Genomic DNA, 18,705 nt, shown 5'->3' with positions numbered 1-18,705 from the left:
ATTGCTGTTACATCAGGTTATATTCCTTTAAAAAATAGCTCAGTAGTTCCTTTAAAATACAATACATCTTTTGAATCAGATTTCCCTTTAGAAGAGAAACTGAAAATGTTTTCTAACATCTTCAGTGTAAACTTCATCAAGTCCTATTTTTTTTTTTCCTCTGAAAACTGACAGATAGGAATTTCCTTAATCCAAGCTTGTCCTTTTTTACTTTTCAGACATCAATATTTACGATAGATCATCAGTAATTCAGAAATTGTATTTAATTCCACAATGCAAACCCAAAAATATTTCATTTCTCAGTTTTGTTGTGAAATGGGAAAATTGATTTGTTCTGGAATTCTCTAGCTGCCTTTTGACCTGCTGTCCTTCAGGCAAATATTGACTTGTGATGATAGTAATATGTATTTAAGACTGTCCAGTAGTGATTTGTACACATGCTTTCACTGCTTTGAATTTAATTTGGAAGTGCAGTACAACCCGTAATAAAGTCAGTACAGGCAACTTTGCTGTCTTAAAGCAATAGCTTATAAACCAGAATTAAGAAGTAACAATTTCAAGCAGATATAACTCTTTCTTTTTCCATCCTGGTATAAATCATTCTTCAGAAAACACACAGTAGCTCATTAACACAATACTATTTTTAAGCCTTTTTTTTGTGGTTTGTTTTTTTTTTTATAGCAAGTTATAACTGTAAGCACTTACTGTTATGGCCTGGAATCTTTCTTTCAGCAATTCGGCTTCCTCCATTCTAGAAATCAAAAACAGACAAGTAGTGAAGGAAAACAGAATAAGACCATAAGCAGAAAGCCTCCTGGTGGGGCTACAAAAAAAAGCTGGGGTGATCTGATACAATTCCAGAGCAGAGAGACGGCAGAATTTTTGACTTGTCAGGAGAGTCCCTGAACAGATGAGCAGATCAGTCCAGACAGACACATGTAATGAGGGTGTGTAGAAGAGGCAGACGTGGAGAGTGCTGGCATGAGTTGACTGACAAGTTGGAACAGTGGAGCACAAGCCCTTTTCCTTCAGAAGCTGCCAACTCTTTGTTTTAATGTGCTCAGTTAGTGTGCCATTGCTTCTTTAACTGTTAAATGCCCAAACCCAAATCTTCCAGGTCCATGGTAGAAGTAAACTTTTATTATGTTCCTCTGTCTCTTTCTTCTCTTTGTGTAAGCTTCTGGTGATAAATAGGTATTTTAAACTTATTAAGTATTCCTATTTCTTATGAAACTTATTTCACCTGTGTGTTTTAAGATGTTGTAATGTTAGCATTGTAGATGGCATAGGTGGTTTTGAGATGACAGTTTTAATTTAGTTTCCTAGACGAAATTTTTAGAGAAGCTATACTCATAGCTGGAAGAATGTTTTACAACTGCTAACCTAAAGTAAAATAAACTTTAAGCAATCAGGTCTGTCATTGAGTGCAAGTGTTAATCTGTGCAATTACTGGTCAGCTATCTGGGACTCAGGGGAAGCTTTGCCTAAGTAAGGATTTCAGGATCATCATTTCAGTGTTACCAAGATGCATCTAAAATGCCAGTGGCTCTCATGCTGGATTTCCATTCAGCTGACTTGAAGGGTTTTTTGCTGTGGACTTCTGCTGAAAACAGCGTTATGCTTCTTAAGGGATGGCGTATATTTTGACCTTTCCAATTACATGAGTGGGAGTCAGCCTTCCAAAATCAATGTAGGAAACTTGCAAAACAAGTGGAACTGCCTCTAGTAAAATCTAGTTGTGGAAAAAATTCTAAGCAAGATAAAGCTGAATTCAAACAGCATAAAGATGTAACGTGAATCTGGAAGCCCTTTGTTACTCTCAGTATCATGTAACTTAAGTCTTTATAAGGACACCAACAAGAGAGTCAGTCAGCATGTTTGATTTTTTTCCAGCTAATTCATTGACATGACTAAACTCAGAAGAATTTGGTGAGGGGTTTTACTTTACAAGTCAGTACAGTGACCTGAATCTTGGTGGCAGATCAGGCTCATTACTAGCAAATTCTAAGATGTTACAGAATTGAACACTTGATGGTAAAGTTATATCCTCATAATTTAATATGAATCAATATTTAATTTCAATTTCCACCTTTCTAGTATGTCATCACGCATCCACAAGCAGACTATCCCCTTCTATGCTGGTATTAAGGATGCATTAATGTTTTGTTTATACTGTGATCCACCCAGAGGTTTTGTTCAAACTTGCAAAGACCTCACGTTTTATTCTCCAGTGAAGATTTTTTTTATTTTTAATATTAATATATGCCTCATTTGGTCAGCACCCGAAATTAAAAAAATTACCACATAAAAGTGTACATGAAGTTCAAAGGCAAGTGTAGTGAGGTATATCAAGAGGCAGATTACATGGGAATTTAAATGCATTAAGTTTATTATGGATTTGAGAATAAGTTCAACCACCCCACTGAATTAAATATATTCTTGCTGTAGAAGCCAATACAGTCAGTCTTTCTGTTTAATCTTGCTTAAGTTAGTATAGCCTACCTTATTATATTTTGAAAAAAATCCCAAACTTATTTAATCTTTGTCTTCAGCAAAGTTCATCTTAAATTTTAAGTGTGTATGTGGACTTCAAAATGTTTGTAAGTATTTAAAGCAGCAGATGATTACATCAGAAATAAGGAAGTCTGTTTTAGGCCAGAATTTGTACTCTGATATAAATGGCATTCCCTTCTCAATGAGTGGAGAAATGAGATCTGTATTTCAAGTTCAAATTAGAATCAATGGGATTGCATTGCGTTGAATTTTTATGATCTGAAATATTTTCCTAACTTTATGCTCCAAAATTATTTAAATGCTTTTAAAAACCTTACTTGTGGATGTTATATATTTACAGACCAGAAAAGTATCTAACATGTTTTTCTCTAATCTAAACCCCAGTAAATTAAACTAACCCGAAGATGGTTTCTAAAATGTTGCTTCCCTTTTTAAGTGGCCATTATTAGGAAAGTATTTAAAGCCCACTGTAAACATTTTAAATTATTTAAATCATATATATCCCCTTGCTAGGCAGGATTTGTGGTTCAGTCAATAAGTTGTTTTCCAGTTATCTTAATCCTATTCTAAATGGGATTTATGTGCAAGAGAAGAAATGGACCAGCTGTCATTTTGTCTGCCCCTTAAGCCTGCTTCACCAATAGGAGTATCCATGGTGTTATAGGTTAGATCAGTGAATCTGAACAGCTGTGTTTTCAGTCTGCAGGATTCTTGGAACAAGGTTTTTCAGAACTTGCCTGCCAGAAATATATCCAGAGGAAATGGGAAACTCTCTACCTATTCTGCAAGTTTAAGAAAAAAAACCAAAAACAAACCAAATGATAATTTTTAGAAAAATAATATATTAGCTTGTGTTTCTGTAACTGTCAACTGTATATTTTTCTTTTGGTGGAACAGATTCTGAGTTATGCAGTAAATGTTTGTTGTATCACAACAAACTAAAGGCTAAAAAGCTTAAGTTACTCTTCTCAGTGATGGAAAACTTAGCTCTCAGTAAATAAAAGGCTTGAAGTCCATGGAAAGAATACTAGCCAAAAGCAGGACCTATTGCATTAAATTTGTTTTACTTTAACCTGATATCTTTCATATTATAAATATTTTCATGCATCCATCCAGTCATAAACTCCAAGCTAAACTGGAAGGTGTTTCATGAAAAATGTGCATGTTAATAATGCGGAAAAAAGCTTTAAAGTGAGGATAACCTACAGAGACTAAGTTAAAAACTATCCCCAGAATATAATTTTATATACATGAATATGTGTATATATGCAAATTTATATATATATTTTTATAGATATTATTGGTAATTAGTAAAGAAATTAGGTGTCTTTATGGGTACTTGTACATGTATAAATATTGCATCTAGGGGTATGTACAACTACCAGACTAGCAGTGTCTAGCATGTCTATGGGAGACTTTCTCATTGCTTGTTTTCCTTCTGTGACTCATACATCTCTAGCTTTCTAGACTCTCAGTTTCTGTTGGTTGCTAAATCTTTACTCTAATGACCTGTTTAGCATGTGGGATTGCCTGACCCTTATCAGGTGAATAAAATATAAGATGCTTTATTTTATACTTTAGTCAGAATCCAGATTACATTAGCCAGTATGCTTAAAGATATGTGATAAATTGGGGGGAAAAAGTAAAAAAGTCTCATATCCCTCCATCAAATTATGCAATATTAGAAATGTGTACATTCTTAAGATCTTAAAGGAAGTTCATAACAAAACCTCTGCCAGCTCTCAAGAGGGATTAAAATTTTGCTTTGAAGGCCAGTTTTGGAGAATTAATTCCCTACTAGGCAGGTCTTTTAACATAATGAATTTTTTGGGTCCTCTCAGTGAAGCAAAACAATATTCAAGTATCTCAGTTTTATACAGTTTTATGAAGATAAATTCTACTTTCTTTACTGGTTTGAGTAGATACACGCCCTGAATCTCTGGGAGGAAAAGCCTTGAACTATTATGTTTCTGTTGGTACAACTCCCTTCCTGTTGCTATTCATAACTATGAACATATTAAGTCTTTAAAATGAAACTAAAGAAATAGCTGTTCGTCATTGCCCTCAATTGTTTTTAAAACATTGATTATTTTAATCATATTTTCTAAAAAATCTGCCTTTCAGATATCTTTCAATATTATAGAGAAGTTTTAGAATGCAGCACAGGCTCCATTCTCTCTTCCATGGTAGTTGTGTATATTATATGTACAGAGACTAGCTATAAATGCTATTGTGCTAAATATGGATCATCTTGCCCCTATTTTCTAAAATTATACAGTGAACTTTGTCAAAGTCTATGGATTATTTTTTAATCAGTTAAACATGTTTTTGTAGCCTTTTTCATGTTCCCAGACACTTGTCAATTCTTGGCCTCATGTATTTTGGAAATGTTTTATGAAACTCTGAACGTGGGAGGCTTTCCAAAGCAGCTTTAACAAACTCTGTTGTCTCTCATTTAAAAATCACGCTTTAGTGAATAGTTTAAGTGTAATTACTGTGGTGATATTAAATGTGAGATTCTTAACAAAATGTGTTCAGGTGCCTAGATAAGTGATAGGATTGTGTTTGTTTTGTTTTTAAATGTAAACGGAAATAAGTAAAACAACAAAGAGTCTGAAATACTCAGGATCAGAGCCTTAAACGTGTTGTGGAATGCATTGCTTGCAACCCAGCATTTTCCAACTGCTGCAGATATACACTTCTAAGAATAGAGTTTTAAATCCTACCCAGCCAACTGTGTGGGGAATTTTTAGCGGGGCTCTGAGAATCAGCTTTAGTTGTTGTGTAGTTTGGTTGTGTTTCATTAGCGAAACCAAATACTTGATAACCGGGGGCCAAATCCTGGGGAAAGTAACAAAACCCACACGGGTACTGTGCTGTCTATAGTAAGGTAAACTGCATGACATATTCTTCTGATTCTTGTTTTCTGATGCTCTCAGAGAACACAAAGAGAACAGTAGTGGCGTTTAGGTCTAATAGGCCTCAGTAGGATTGCAGAGCAAAATTAGGGCCTTGCAGATGTTTTGTGAACACTTAGTGCCAGATGTGGTTTCTCCAAGTGCAAGTACTGCTGGTGGAAGCCTTGAAAGTATAGTTGATTTGGTCTAAAAGACAGAGCTGAAGTAGAAATTCCTTAGGAGAAAACCTTTCTGCTGGAGCTGGGTGGGGTGCAGAGGAGGCAGGGACAAGATGGGAGGTGGTGAAGCCATTGAGCAAGTTCCTGTAATGACAAACCTCTTGTTTGCGGGCTGAAGAATGGAAGCTGTGTAGGTTACATCAGTTGATTCCCATCTCCTGAGGCATGGGCAGAGCGCTCACCTTACCTGGGAAGCTGCCTAACCAGCCTGTGCCTGTAGCAAGGTCTGCCCTGAGCACTGGAGCTCAGGTGTTCTGCAAGATGGGGTGAACCTTATCTGATAGCTCTCAGCAGAGAAAGAGGAATTACTGCTTTCTCCACCCACGCTTCCAGCCATATTTTCCAGCCACTTTCCTTCCTCTGACTACTCTGTGAACAAACTGAATTTGCTAATCTGTCTGTCAGGAAAGCAATTAAAAAAAAAACAAAACCAAACACCCAGAACAAACCTAAACCCCTAAACACATGACTGTCCCCTGTGCCAGTGAGCTGAATATGCTCAATGGGAGATGATAGGAACAGTAGCATTAGGGAGTAAGGAGGAATGGGATTCTGGCTGGGAGATGAGTAGCGAGAGGAGAAAGATGGAGGAAATGTGACTCTTCTGGCAGCAGTGAGTTGCTAGGTGAACTCAGCCATCTTGCAGGCCTCTGGTTCACCTTACCACAGTGGTCCAGGGACCAGGAGAGACCTTATACTGACGTGTATAATAAGCATGTATGTTTAGCTATTTATCTGAAACTTGAAACTGCTGTGAAAACATGATGACTTCAGACTCTGGCAATCCTTCCTGTGCTTCCAGATATTCAGTATCCTGCAGTGTGGGTGGGCAAAAAATATCCCACATACAAATTGTTTTGCGTAAGCCTTTCCAAGTATTAATGGAAAAAAATACATGATAAGATTATGCAAAACTTTATTGTTAGCAGAGCTGATAAGATTATTTATGGCAGATAACACTTGTTGCAAATACAGGCATATTTTCTTAAGTGAAAACGACCTATTTTTTGTTGAGGCGTTGTTATTTGGAAGCAGTAGCTGAGAAAAACTCTCAACTTGTCATTCAGACTGTCAATTTCAGCTGTCCCCTGTTGGTTTGCAGTGCTGGGTAGGTCATCTGAATAACACAGGGACCCTGACCGAACGGCTGACGCTTGCTGCGTGGAGCGCCCGAGCAATGCAGCGCAAGCAGCTGAAGTTGAATAGTCATCCAGATGCCTGTGAGAGTATGTCACCAACTTGTATTTTTCAACAGATTCAAATATTTCACTTCAGCTTCTCATAGGACTGTGTATTTGCTTAATTTCTTACCTTAGAGTGGTGATTATTAAGTAGGAGCAAAAAAACCTTTGGTATAATACATTGTCCTTTATTTTTCTTGTAAGATTTGTTTTGATTGTTAGGATTTCAGATGTTTCATAGCCACATTTTTTTACCAGAAAAGTAATATTATCTTCCTTCTTTTCACCTGAATCTGAAGTGGATCCTCTGAGTGATATTATACTGTTTCCTTGGTATTATTCACTTAGGGTGAAATTATGTGAGAAGTCTGAGCTGATATAATGGCTGTGTGGTTCTGAGAAGAGGCATCCTGCTTCTCTCTCTGTCCTGGACATATATTCCCACAGTTTACTTGGCTGTCTGCTCACTGAATCCACTCACTAAACTGGCAGGGAACTAACCAAGCAAAAAGATGGCTACTGCTGAGCTAATGAGTCAAATCATTGCCCAGAGAAGTCTGATGAGTGCCAAAAGGTGGTAAAGGAAGAGGGCAGAGAGTGGAACTGTGGCTAACAGAAAATGCAAAGGAGGGGGAAAGAGCAGGGGAAGAAGAGTGAGGTGTGGGAAGAAAGGGAAGTAGTGGTAAACTGTTAGATAAACTAAGCTGTTAAATGTAAATTTATCTTTACAGACTATTTAATGCCATACGGGAAAACTTTTTTTTTCTTCCCCCTGAAGGCTGAATAAGCCTCTCAAATGCTGTTGGCAGATCAAAGGTTAATATTTTATTACCTTCCATGAATAATACAAAGCCTAATCTGTCTGCAAGTTGTATGAAAGAATATTTTGGGGAATATAAAAGCTCTTTTCTTGTCATATCGTCTCAGATGTGAACAAGTTCTTTACCCAGTGACATCAGGAAAGCTAAGCTAATCTGCAGCTCATGGTATTGCTTAATTAGATGTAATTTCTGAAGACTGTCTTTGCAAATTTCTCTTCAGCCTAGCAAGCAGGCTCTTTCATGTGTTGGGAGATCCATTATAGTCTTTATAGATTTCTCACTGTCCAAATGCACCTGGAGACTGTTGGCCTGCAAAGTCTGGAGTTGGATATTATTTTAATCATCTATTTTAGCAAAATATTTTTAAATTTGAAAATATTACTGTTGCATTTAGCCTGCAGGTGAAATGACTTTTTGAAAAGGGTTTTGATGCATGCTGTTAATCTGCAAAAGGGGCTTGTCAGTTAATTTCTCATTTCGCAAAGGATTATAATAGCTTGCTTTGTAAAGGGGATCTAGCTATATTGTCAGATTTACAGTTGATGCAGTTAGGAGACTTCAAGAAGCTAGTTCTTGGGGTTTGGATTAGAAAATCCACCTGTCAGTCTTATAATCATCACTGTATTGGACACAGTTGGTGTTTGAAGGAAAAATCAGAAACACTCCAGCAGTTCTAGTTAACTGCTACCATCCTTTAATTTAGTTGGTCTGTTCTCTTATTTTGGCTAATGCGGCTCAGGATTGTAATCAGAAGTTGTCATCTCATGGCTGCTCAGTGATTGTATATGACAGGTTTTACATTCTCAGTTTCTAGTGGACTGTCAGCAATGGGAGAACCACCTAGGAGTGAGTAGCATGCACAATAATCCGTCTTTTCACTGAAGGAATGCTCGTGTCAGTGTATCAACATCTTTTCACATAGTCTACACTCCAAACACCAGTAAAAGTTAATGATTAATTTATTTATACATGTATATTTTTTTTCTGCTGAGATTCAAGAATGTTTTTATATAATTACCCTTTCTCCAATTGTCTGAGGTATATGTTAATATAGGTAATAATACTAATACTCCATTTTCTTAGGAGACGGCCACTTATATTAGTATTGCTTGGAATTTATACCATAAATCTCAATAACTGTTGCACTGATTTATTGTTGAGTTGTTTAATGTTGTAGCTCAGAAATGGAAGGGCTAAAGTTAGATCAAACAACTTTAATAACATCAGTTTAGACCTCCAGCTGGCAAAGGAAGGCACTTTCAGGGACCTAATGATCTATCTGAAGGAAACAGGGGCTTAAACACAGCTGAGGGATCTTAGCTCTTTTCATTCCTAAGAAATGTCCTACATCAAGGTCATATTATTCTGAGGTGATTCTTGTTACCAGTTTGAGTGCATAGAATTTATTTCATGGTTGACACAGTTTTATTTCATATGTATTGGTCATATCTAAAGAACTTCATGTCTTTTAATCATACAGGCATATTTCTTATATCATCTCCTAGCCTCTCATTGATTTAATAATTCTATAAATATCTTAAAAAATACTGACAGGCCATGATTTCAGGTTCCTACTTTGAATACTGGTTGCAGCATAGTAGGTTAAAAAACCCAAGAATTTGCATTTTTTAAGAGTATCCCTCCCCTCCCCCCCAAATTGAACAACTTCTGCAATTAAGAGATGTCTTGAGGGGTACCTGTTCTTGACAGAGGCAGCAAATGGCTCTTGTAGTAATCATTAGGCTTCAGAGAACTTCAGAAACAAGTTCCCACTATTGGGAGAGCTGATCGCTGGCTTTCTGAAGCCAATTAAAACAAATTTTTAAGATAAGTGCATGAAATCTGAAGAAGTGCAATATAGATCAGAAAAGGAGCAATTTCTACACATTATGACCACAACTCTTATCTATGTTTACCTTAGTTTGGCTATGTTCAGATTGTGACATGGGGACTTGTCCTGAAAAATAGGTGTGCTGGTGTTTTTCAGAGCTGTGTGAGTGTCCCGTGCTTGCACTAACTGGGTTGTCCAGAGCTGATCTAACATTACCAGTTGTGTGCTACCATATGCAAATTATCTATTAGAATTGACAGTGCTGGTAGTGGAATGGGTCTGTTCAGTGGCTCCCACTAGGGGGTTAAAAGCAACTCTTCTTTCAAGTCCTCATTCTTTGGACTGCAGCCTTTTGTCTTAGTTGCCTTACCACTAGGACAGCTTCAGCAACACCTGAGCTGCTGACTGGTACTTTCTCCAAACTGATAGTGTCTGCTTTCCAAAAAACCTTGTGTGAGCCTCAGCCTCTTCCACCTCCTCCTCTCACTTCTGCTAGACATTATCCTGATCCTCAGTCTTTCTCCTATCCTCTAGTAATCCTATAAAACCTGAGCAAATCTGTCTACCTCTGTCAGTGTTTGGTGAGGAAGGTCCAGGGTGACAGCTCTCAGTGTGCATGCTCTGCACTGACAGGCTGCAGCCAAAACTGACCACAGTTTGAATCCCCTGATTTAACTGTCCCTAACCTAAGCAATTATGAAACCCTCAGAGCAACTTCAAGCACTCATAGATTATTCTGCAAATATTCCTTACATACTGCTCGCTTCAGGTTGTGTTGTGTATAATGCTTGTGGTGTAGGACTGTCTTTGAGTGAGTGAAATTTAAATGCCAGTTTTGAAAACAACATGTGTAATACAAGAGTAGAGATATAGGACAGACTTTGAAAGATCATGAGCATGACTGAAGCAATCGGGATTTTATTCTGGTTACACAGATCTTTCAAAGAGGAATGTGAATCTGCAAAATATCTTGATTCTTGATTCTTCTTGTTTCTCTTCTAGAAAATGACTTTAAATTCTGTAATTAACCTTTCCTTGGAAATATTGATTCACTTGTGATTTTCTAATTCCTGTAGGTAAAAGCTATTTGTAGTACAGCTTGCAGCTTGTCAAAAACATTTGGTATAAAAGGCAAATATACTATAGACTGCCACAAAGCCTCCTATGCTTAATCAACATTTTCAGATCCACTTTCTGTTTGTTTTTTTTTTTCTTCCCCCTCATACACTGCTATCTGCATCCTGCAAATGAATCCTACAATCTATTATCCTAGAGTAATCTCTTAATTGTATTTTTTTTAAATCTAGTTTTGCCTTTCATTTACTTACTTTACCTTTTGAGTGATTAGCCAACAAACTTTTGTCTGATTTATAGGAACACTCCTAGCTAGCAAGAACAATGACTAATCTCTCTAATTTGGTTACCTCCAGTATCTAAATACCCCCAATTTCAGATGTGAAAGTGGGATAAGAAATATTTTAATTCTTTGGTTTGTACATCTTTGATTATTCAATTATTTTGTCATCTAATCATTCTAAATAATTGCATCCTCCTGAGTAAAGAAAAGGCTTGCAACAGTTCATGAACAAGGTGCCATCTCTTTCCACATGGATGTGGGATGATTAATGAACAGTTTGAGACCTGTCATGCATTCTTGTTTATCTGTAGGCTAAATGAGTAGTCTGCTTGGGTTAATCTCAGCACTTTAGAAGTTTACAGAGAATCTCTGATGGCATCTGCCTCCAATCTGCTTAATTACAAAACAGTTAGATTTGCCTAATCAGGCATTTGGTTTTTTTCCTTTCAAACTCTGGTTTGCAAGGCTCATATCAATAACAAAGCATTATGTATGAATAGCTGAAGATCTCCATTTTCCTTTGGATTTCTGCATATCATGAGGATTCTTCATTAGCAGTGTTTCACATATTTTTCTCTGACAATAATGCCTACACATGGCAAATAGATCTTTGCAGTGGCCCTCTGCAATTCATAAATGACAACCTGCTCCATATGTGGCTTGTAGTTCTAAGAAAGTGAATCTTATTTTTTTCCTTAAGGCTCACATATATGAGAGACATAATGTAAATGACAGTACTAGTTTACAATTATTATAATTCAAAACCAGTACTGCTTAGAAGTAAAACAACAGTACAGTATTCACAGTGTTTGAGATTTTGATGTTCCATTGTGCAGTAGGAAGACTGTGCTTGCTAAATCAAACTGTAAGTGGCCTTTGTACTCTTCAGAGTTTTGATCTGTGGCACTTTTAAAAAACTGAAATTGATTGAAAGCAACTGAATCTAAAAACATCTGATTCAACCAGTAATGTCTTTCTGTTAGGTATCTTGATCAGACAGTTATTGCTTGAGGATTAATATATCAGCTGGGAAAATAATGTAATCATCACAAATTATTCTTTGTCCCTTTAAACAATAATTAAAAAATGCTAGCAACTTACAACTTACCTCCATTGGTATAAAAACTCTTTGCAAGAGAAAGCTGTGATACAGAAGTAGAGAATAAATCAACATTTTGAAGAAGAGTTGAGTGAACACCAAAATTAGATTTTTCTGGTTTTTCTCACCCCTCAACACCATGAGGGATCAGAATTAATGTTCATAGTTCTGCATTAAATGAAAAATGAGTAATGCTACATAGTGAAGAAACAGTTTATACATCTACCACATCATATTAAAGTTTGACCAAGTTTCTAGTGATTCCTAAGAAACAATGTTACTTTCCAACTGAACTGCTGCAATATTTAAAGCCAGTAATAGCTGCTTCCACAAAATCTTAAAGCCCATGCTGTGTTTTTTCTCCTTTGCAGATGTCATTTTCCCTTGAATGGAGAGGAAAAATTTTTTCTTAACCATTCTTTAGTACAATAAGTAGAAGTGTGGTCTTCAACAAAAGTTATTGATTTAATCTGTAGCATATACTTCAGTTTAAAATTCCTGAGAGAAATGCACATTGATATTAAGAGGTAGATAGTATGACCCAGATAATTTTTGCTTGTCAGTCTAACATCATCAGTTCCAGGTAAAGTGTTGGGTAGGCTGATATAAGATCTAATAATGCATTAAAGGCAAGTGATATAGTGAGTACCAATACATAGGAAATAAATTCTGTCGCTCTAATTTGATGTTACTTCTGGGAAAGGTAATAGAGTAGATATATTATTTTCATTGATACCTTCATTAGGAACCAAATTTACATAAAGCCAACTCAAGAACACAAAGATTGTGTGAGCTAAGAAGTAAGGATGACAGTTCAATGGTGTGGGGTGATCTGGAACACTAGCAGACTATGCTCATAACCAACATCCATTTCAATACTGTCAAAAGCAGGGTCATATGTTTGGGAAGGATGAAATTCCTCAGATTAAGGCACTGCTCTGAAACCTCATGATGCTGAGGAGATCTTGGGAGTTGTGCTGGATAATCAGATGAATATTAACTCTGATAGAAAGCCTGTAGCTAAAACAGTTAATGATCTAAAGAGATTTAAAGTTCCTCTATATTTGGGAATGAGTGGAACTGTTGTGGGGAATAGATTGTTCAATTTTGCTGGCAATGTTTCAAGAGGGATGCTAAAATCCGTCTGGAATGTTATAAGAAGAATTTAATAAAAGGGTTTAATGAGAAAGGATGAGTAGGATTTAATAGAAACTATATTCTGTAGAAGGAGCTTAACTTATTAAATGGAAAGTTAAGTGGTTCTTCAGAAGCCCTGTAAGAAACAGAAATTTGACAATAAAAGGCCTCTTACTTTAGCAAAATGATAAAATTCAGTGATTAGATGTTGAAAGTTGAAATTTCTGCATGCTAGAAGAGATTGTTAACAGCGATATTAAGGAGTTAATGCAGTGAGGTCTGAGTGCAGCCTCCATTGCTGCAGACTTAAAGAAGATTCCTTTGGCTTTGTAATCAATGGACAGTAATTCTGGGGCAGTGGCAAAAGCAAAATGATGAAACCTATGACAAAACCTGACAAATTTCTTAGCATGCTCAGGAAAGTGACAATTAGATGATACAAAAATGGCTTAATCAAGGGTCAGACAAACTTGTTAGTAGTGTTTTGGGCATTTACTGAAATAAGGTATCAAAAATCCCTGATATAGGACTGGTATTCCCTTGTCCCCAGCCATTCTGCCACCCCAGCCATCAGAAACACTATTTGCTCTTCCACAGTTTCTCTACAGCTGCTTTCAGGTTGTGAGAACACCTAAGCTTTCCTTACAATCTGGGGCAGCACTGTTTCCTAGTGGTTGACAGACACAAGTTAAGAGTGCAGGTGGGTGTAAGACTCTTCCCTTAAACTAAATTTATTTAAGATTTATACCTAAACAATATTCTTATATTCAACTCTTCATCTACCGCCTTTTTTTATAATTAGTATTAGATGAATGAAGACAAGTAAAATTATTCAATTATTTAGAAACAAATGTCTTAATAATTGAAAACACTGCTTACAGGACAATTTTAAAAGATTTTATTTAGATGATATTTTTTCAATTTTCTTCTGACTTTTCACATTACCTGAAGAAATTTTAAAAATACCTAACACACCAGAATTTGCTGTTTATCACGGACAGGTGGTGTTTTTGGCAGTTAGCTGTCAGTATTATAATAACATCTACAGTCCTACTGTACCTGCTACAGAACATATTTACAGAACATGTTTGTTGTGACAGTTGCTGAATCCACTTGCTTGCAAACTTCCTTTTGGAACTTTTTACATTTTAAGCTGTCTTTTATAATCCAGAACCAGTGCTTTTCAAATGGGAACTGGATTTGCTGGTTTTTTTGGTGGTCTGAGTAATGAAATGTAAATATAAGGACTGTGTCTTTTCACTGTCTAATTGGGAGTCTAGATGAGACGTGAATGACTTTTTGTAAATCAGGAAAATCAACCCTGCTTCACTGTGTATCTCCTGCATGGGGAGAATGGTACTTTCCTAGCTCATGGGGAAGGGGTGCCATTGTTGAACATGGACTGCTCCTTGCACAGTCATTCAGTTGAGATTTGAATTCAGAATCTACCTGAAATGATGGTTGATCATTTTGTAAAATAAACATTGGGAAAAAAAAATCACTTTAAACAGCCTTTTTGATTTATAGATGTCCATGCAAAATAATAATTGCAACCAATCATAGCCATAATGGAATATAGCCAACATGGTTCTACCGAAATGCAGGCCCCCGGAAGAGAACTGAAACAGCTGCTTGATTCCTGTTGAAAACCCTGGAAGTCATAAGCAAGTGCTCACCATGAAGTATGAGCTGCCTGTGTTTCAAAGGGTGTCTCTGTTCTACTTTATTTCTGTTGCAGTATGCTGCTGTGCCTTACTGGTCTCCATAACTTTATTTTTTAATGAATTATTTTGGATGGTGCAAACCCAGCAGTAGGCTAATATACTATAGTCATAATTGCAAATGTGATTTGCCCTTGAACAGTCTCCTATACTAATCATTTTACGCTATTAGCATCCTTTTTCAGCAGTAGCTGCACTTGCTAAAAGCAACCTGCCTCTCAATTTGCCAAGGGAAGGTCCTGTCATGTGATTTAGTACCTCTCAAAATGTCTCTGTGTGGCTTGGCTGACTTCTCAATTCTTTGCATGCTGAAACTGTTTGAATATAGCAGGCTGACTATCTTCACAGAGGGCTACAGTTCAGATCTCATCTTAGTGGCCTTTCTAAATCAGCAACCAGACTGATGTTATGTATTAGCAGATGACAGCACTTGGTTTGGTGATGAGGACTGGCATTTTTCACCCTGGGAGACTGGAGGCTGAGCCAGGGGCTGCCATCGAATTTTTTCTCAGTCACAGCTTGTGCAGGAGTCCCTGGCTGTTTTGATATGCAGCAGAAAATACAACCAGTAAGCAGAGCTTCTGGTAAATCCTGTCTCCTTGCATTCAGAGTTTCCTTAGGGGTCAGCCCGATGGCATGGAGATGAACTACCTGGCAGGAATAGTACTTCTCCCACTTGGCAGAAGCACCATCTCTGTTATAGTGCAGCAGTATTGCTGTCTCAGTTTAATCTTTGTGACAAAGATGTTTGCTGCAGTAGGCACAACTGCTCTTGACAAATGCACTGCTTGTGTGACAGGCTCAGCACACTGGGGTAGGATTTCAAGCTGGCTCAGTTGGCTCTTGTGACGCTTACAGGCAGTTTTCTGAGGACCCAGGACAGTGAGCTCCAAAGAGAGAAGAGCTGTAGAAACTCTGCCTCTGTCAGCAGTGCGGGAAGTCAGTTCCTGTGTGCAGCAAACATCTCTTCGTGTAAGGAGCGACCACAAGTTGTCTTGTTTTCAGAGGGGCTCTTTATTGGCTTTTGAAAGGAAAAATGTGCCTTGTCAATATCTGAGCTTCTAGCTGGTATTGAATTCCTTGTGCCTGGATAAGTGGTAGTTGGTGGTGATAGATTATTGTATGGTGTATATACAGCACAAGCTGGGCAGAAGAGATAACACCTCTCTCTAGCTGCCTGCACATGTTAGCAAAATGTGTATCTATGAATGTAAAATACACAAATCTAGATATTCCTCTTAGGCATGTGTCTCTCTAAATTTTAAACACCTCCTTCATTCAGAGAACTGACCACTGACAGAACACACTCAGAGAATCATAGAATCATTCAGGTTGGAAAAGACCCTTGGGATCATCGAGTCCAACCATCAGCCCCATTCTACAAAGTTCTCCCCTACACCATATCCCCCAGCATCTTTTACAAACAATGAAGCGTGTTGTGCTCCAGTCATACTAGGTGTTTTACAAACATTTGGGCATGCAATGGTGCCAGCGGTGAGCTTATAAATTAAGAAAATAAAAGGGGCCTTCATAAAAAAGCTTGGCTTTAAATCTGTGATGCTTTGTATGTGCTACCTTTTCTGATAATGTTAGAGAGAACTTATCTATACTGGGTAAAGTGTGCTGTTAAAAAACATGTATTTAAAGTATTTTAAATAACATAACATGATTCAATGCTTACTGTGTCCAAAGATCATCTAAAACTAGCTGCACTTACTTAGCCTTGTACTCCCTTAACTTTAGCTGTAGCAAGATAACTCATTTTTTACCTCCGCTGTCTGTATTTATTCTAGACAATAGCCTGTTTTGTGGTATTTGTAGTGTTGTTTTTTCTAACAATACCTTCCAGTTTGGGAAAGATACAGAACATTTCACTGCCTGAAAGGTTATAAAATTTAATGGGAAAGGGTAGGGCATAGTGGGTCATGGTCCTGAACACACAAAATAAGAGTAAACTTATGTTTCTGTTGAGCAGTCATAGGGGATAGGCAGAAAAACACATCTGCTAGGGGGAGATTTCTCTGGGGTGTAGTACTGACAGTGAGTGGGATGAGGAGAAAATTAACTCTGGAAAGGGTATTTAAGACCAGAAAAAAAAACTAATTGGAAAAACATGCAGGAAGCCCACTACTTGCTTTTGATTAGTTTGATTTCATCTTACTTTTGGTACTATTCCATGTCAATGACTGACTTACAGATGTGCCTTACCACCTCTGGAAACATTCAAATAGATCATGCTTGAACTTCTGGAAGAGATCTTATTATAAATGTGACCTCAAGAACACATAAACCAGGGAAAAGATCATGGGGTCAGAGATCATGATGAACACTAGGAAAAAGTTAACTGATACATGAGAAAGTAAGTTGCTGAAGAAGCAGTATTCATGATCTATACTTTGGTCTTTTGTCTGGCCATCAGCAGGTATATAGTAACAAAGCTTGAAAGCTCTTTGATCAGCAGTTCAGCTCCCATGCTGGGAATGGGGTAGGGCTTGCTCAGCTGATACCTCATTCGGACAAATAAATTGAGTTGCAGGATGGACATAGAGCAGGAGTCAGTGTGGCGTTAGTAAGAACAGTAATAGAATAAACCTCTACCAACCACTGTTTGTAGGAGAAGTAAGAGCATGGAAAGGTTAACCGACAGCACATCTAGTATTACTTGTTCAGAAAGCACTTTCAAAAAAGGAAGCACAGAGACTGGCCTTGTTCCAGGGATTAACCTGCTAGGGCTTGTAGATCTCAGCTGTCTGTAGTGGGTGGGTAGATTCTATACATGTCTCATCAGATCCTGGCAGGGTCTGCACTACCTATGAAGAGGGCTGTGTTGTGTTCTGACAGGTAAATATGGGATGACACAGTAGTTTAAGTGTGGAAACAACATGATGACACAGTCATCAGACTGCATGAAACTTGATGAGAGCAGGAAGACACTGCTTGACCTGAGATTTTAATGTAAGAGAGAGTTGTCCCTCTTCTGAAGTCCTGACACAATAACAGTTCTTTCTGAGGGTACCAGCAATTCTCTTTATGTGTTTTTGTACCAGATAAAACTAATGTTGCCAAGGAAGTGTCCATAGATGCTTGTATACCATGGCTCTGTGAGCCATAGGAGTCCTAGCACACACTTCATATTTACTGACTGTGATCCTTCCAACCTGCATCTTAGGGAAGTTAATATTAACAACTCAATGTGGCTAGGGCTTAATTATATAGAACCTGATCCTCAATATATAGAGCCTGATCAACAGTTCAGATCTAGCCTAAGTCCCCCAAATCTTATATGTAACCCTGACAGAGTTACTTCAGGTTTCTGTCAATAATGCACAGAACCAGGCCTGCTATTCATGAGCAGCTCTGGGCACTATCAACCGGCATGAGGTTCTAAAGACCTTTAGTCCCCTGAGTTACAGCACAAAGTCTGCTTCTGGGCGAGGGGCAGCGGGAGCGGGGGGAAGTAACTTTAATTATTTGTAGAGATCAAATTTATTAAAGAAGTTCTGGCTGTGCAGTGTAATTTCTTTATAGCATCTGCTAGGATACTGCAAGCTTGGGCTGAAGGACGGGCCAGCCAGACAGTTTAGCATCTCATCTGCACTGAGGGAGCCAGCCAAAAGAACATTACTCTTGTAATGCTCAAAATTGACAGGAAAGCTAGAAGTAATTCTCAGTGGCACACATAAAGTGGGTTCTGGCTCATTCATAGGCACCTGGGGGTAGTTTTCTAAAGTAACTTTTCTTGTGGGTACCTTTCTAAAGATTGAGTATCATTTTCTGTTATTTTGATAGATATTGTAGCGTTATGCTAGGAATAATAAACAACCTGAATCTATCCTCTACCTGGGAGCCCTTGAAAAGCTTCAGGTAGATGGGGAAATATCACCTATTGCAGTTCAATCCTCACCTCA

General features: G+C 37.6%; 1 protein-coding gene across 1 annotated transcript in view; it reads right to left on the bottom strand.

Annotated features, from left to right (window-relative positions):
• The window catches only part of PALMD (palmdelphin), a 56,213-nt gene that overhangs the window by 28,421 nt on the left and 9,087 nt on the right, over positions 1 to 18,705 (bottom strand). Inside the window, exon 2 of the mRNA XM_074876595.1 lies at positions 706 to 751. Coding sequence (XP_074732696.1) covers positions 706 to 751 — 46 coding nt within the window. The remainder of the gene's footprint in view (positions 1 to 705; positions 752 to 18,705) is intronic.

This window comes from Strix uralensis, chromosome 8, assembly GCF_047716275.1.
Source record: "Strix uralensis isolate ZFMK-TIS-50842 chromosome 8, bStrUra1, whole genome shotgun sequence".
Taxonomy (NCBI): domain Eukaryota; kingdom Metazoa; phylum Chordata; class Aves; order Strigiformes; family Strigidae; genus Strix; species Strix uralensis.
Note: the sequence above shows the minus strand (reverse complement) of the source record. Positions and strands in the feature narration are given on the sequence as shown.